The following is a 3052-nucleotide window of genomic DNA, read 5'->3' as shown; positions in this document are numbered from 1 at the left end:
GTAAAGATATCAGAAATTCAGTATGCCTGTACATTTTGATTGTCAGGTCTAAATCTATCATGTATTCAATTGAAGAGAATCACAAGCTTAGTAACATGAATAACATTTTATGCACATTGGAATCTCTAAATCTTTATAAAATATTTTAAAATATTACTAAATATTTTCAAGACAATTTGTACTTTAGAATTATAAACAATGAAAAAATAGTTAACATTATATTTAAATAGAACCAGAGACTGACTTGATGCAATTCTCTTGCACTTAAAACAAAAAGCCAATTTTGTAACTCAATAACCCATATCTCTGGCAAAGATGGTTGGCATGACACTGTGATATACTGGAGGGTCTTCATTCTAATTCAGGATTATGCTCCTTCATAGCGATCCCTAGTTTTTCCAGGAGTTCACATGACGGTTTCTCAGCTTCCACATGGCTGATTTAACATCTTCATTCCTCAGAGAGTAGATGATGGGGTTCAACAAGGGAGTACAAACAGTGTAGAACACAGAAAGAAATTTGTCCACCGAAAGTCTGCTAAAAGGCCATATATAGAAATAAATGCAAGGCCCAAAGAATAGAATCACCACTATGATGTGGGCAGTTAATGTAGAAAGAGCCTTAGATGACCCACTGGCGGACCTGCGCCAGACACTGATCAAAATGATGGTGTAGGAAATAATTAAAGCCAGGAAACAGCTCAATGATATCAGGCCACTGTTCATTAGGGTCATAATTTCCATTTCATATGTATCCATGCAAGCCAGCTCTATCACCAAGGGAAGGTCACAAAAGAAGCTATCCACCTCATTGGGACCACAGAATGGCAGGTCCACTGTAAAAGCCAAGTGGCTCACAGAATGAAGAATGCCCACTCCCAGGAAATAGACACAAAAATTATACATAGCCTCTGGTTCATAATTGTACTGTAGTGCAGAGGCTTACATATGGCTATAAATCTGTCATATGCCATAGCTACAAGTAACATCATCTCACTCCCAACAAAACTGTGAAGAAGGAATATCTGGGCCATGCAACCCTCAAAGGAGATAGTCTTGCGCTCAACAAAAAAGTCTACAAGCATCTTGGGGGTGGCAAAGTTAGACTGACAGATATCAATGAAAGAAAGATTACTGAGCAAGAAGTACATAGGAGAGTTCAAATGGGAGTCAAAAGAAATAATGACAATAATTAAGACATTGCCTAGCACTGATGTCACATAGACTAGAGAAAAGATGGCAAAAAAGAAAAGTTGAAGTTCCCAGGAATTAGAGAGTCCCGAAAGTACAAACTCAGACACCATCGATTCATTTGTGTGAGCCATGTATCCAATATGCAGTTAACTAAAAAACAGAGATCAGAAAAATGTCACAATGATTGGCATTACAAAACCTCTAGTTTACGAACAAAAGAAATATAGTCAATTATAAACAAAAGAAATAGTCAATTTAATTAAGTTATATATATTTACATATGTAAATACTCAGTTGATGAATATTTAACATCCATGACTGCTATGAAAGTTGAAAGAGTGTGAAAAAGAGGATTAGATATGAATCCCTGTCATAATTAGAAAAAACTACACATACTAAAAAAACGAAAATATAAAATCAGAAACAGGAGAGTATAAGTGGAATACATTAATAGTATAAATGTTAATAAGATTAAAGAGATTATGCCAAAGTGGTAAGATAAGTTTTAGTTCGAATAATTTCTATTTGTGCTAAAACTTCTCTAAAGTTTGAAATTTGCTAGCCAAAAGTGAAGGAAAAGTCTATTATTTCAAGTGAAATGAATAACATGAAAAAAGAATCAAAGGTAAAAATATAAAGATGTACTTCATTCAGGAACCTGTTAGTGGAGTGGCCTGGCTGGAGGAGAGGGCATGCTAAGAAACAATAAAAATTAAATTAACGAATGATAGATCAAGAGCAAATCGTGAATGCAATTAGCCTTAAACACGACTAAATGGAACTGAGAATCACAGTGTTCTTGGAAGTATTTTAAGAAACAAAAGAAGCGGCCAGGCACGGTGGGTCACGCCTGTAATCCCAGCACTTTGAGAGGCCAAGGCAGGTGGATCACCTGAGGTCAGGAGTTCAAGATCAGCCTGGCCAACATGGTGAAACCCCGTCTCTATTAAAAACACACAAAAAATTAGCCAGGCGTGGTGGTGGGCACCTGTATTCCCCCCTACTCGGGAGGCTGAGGCAGGAGAATCGATTGAACCTGGGAGGCGGAGGTTGCAGTGAGCTGAGATCACACCACTGCACTCCTGCCTGGGCAACAAGAGTGAAACTCTGTCAAAAAAAAAAAAAAAAAAAAAAAAAAAACGTAAAAAAGAAGAAAAGAAAAGAAGAAAAAAGAAAACGATAGAAGCAATTTACTGTAATAGAGAAGGAAGAGCCAATGGTGACACTCTGAAAGTTTCTCTGAAGGTCAAGAACACTTCCTTTCAACCTTTTAACAAATAGTTAATCAAAGTTCACCTTCTGTCACATAAAAAGCAATTAACTATAAATGACACAATAACCAACAACGTGTTTTCAGTCTCTTTCTTCTGACTGTGTTTTATCTTTCTTATACGTACCTGACAAACTTGAATTTGTCAAAATCTCTAACACCTCTCAGGAATGGTCGTTTAAGAAATATCTTGATATAGTTCATTTCAAAGGCATAAGAAATTCTCAGGAAAGTTAACTAGTAAGTAAATTTGCTCTTAAATGTTTTTTGACATTTTGCTTAACACATGTGGCCACTTGGTCACAGAGAAAACCCTGCACACCCTTCCTGAAGTGGTTCAGGAAACATTTTTGACCTTAGCTCTGTGTATCCAACAGTACACAACAGGTATTTGTTTGTCCTTATACTAACTGAAGCTCTGCACCCCTCCATATTCCTCAGTGGTTTGTTAGAACCAGTTTATTTAGACATGACCAAAATAATAAATATTTTATATTTTAAAAGTTAAAATTGCATAGGTAATCATAAACCAAATTAAAAAGTGTTTAAACTGTTTTCAAGCTTTCATTATGTAGTTTTAACCTGGATG

The 3052-nt window shown here is 36.0% G+C and overlaps 1 protein-coding gene across 1 annotated transcript; it reads right to left on the bottom strand.

Annotated features, from left to right (window-relative positions):
• Positions 1–389: 389 nt before the first annotated feature.
• On the bottom strand, positions 390–1324 carry LOC115834212 (olfactory receptor 4K1-like). The gene is given in 2 exon segments (XM_030808965.1): positions 390–877; positions 880–1324. Coding segments are annotated over 2 exon segments (933 nt in total).
• Between the last annotated feature and the right edge of the window lie 1728 nt (positions 1325–3052).

The sequence above is a fragment of the Nomascus leucogenys genome, unplaced genomic scaffold (genome assembly GCF_006542625.1).
Source record: "Nomascus leucogenys isolate Asia unplaced genomic scaffold, Asia_NLE_v1 000700F_115587_qpd_obj, whole genome shotgun sequence".
NCBI lineage: Eukaryota > Metazoa > Chordata > Mammalia > Primates > Hylobatidae > Nomascus > Nomascus leucogenys.
Note: the sequence above shows the minus strand (reverse complement) of the source record. Positions and strands in the feature narration are given on the sequence as shown.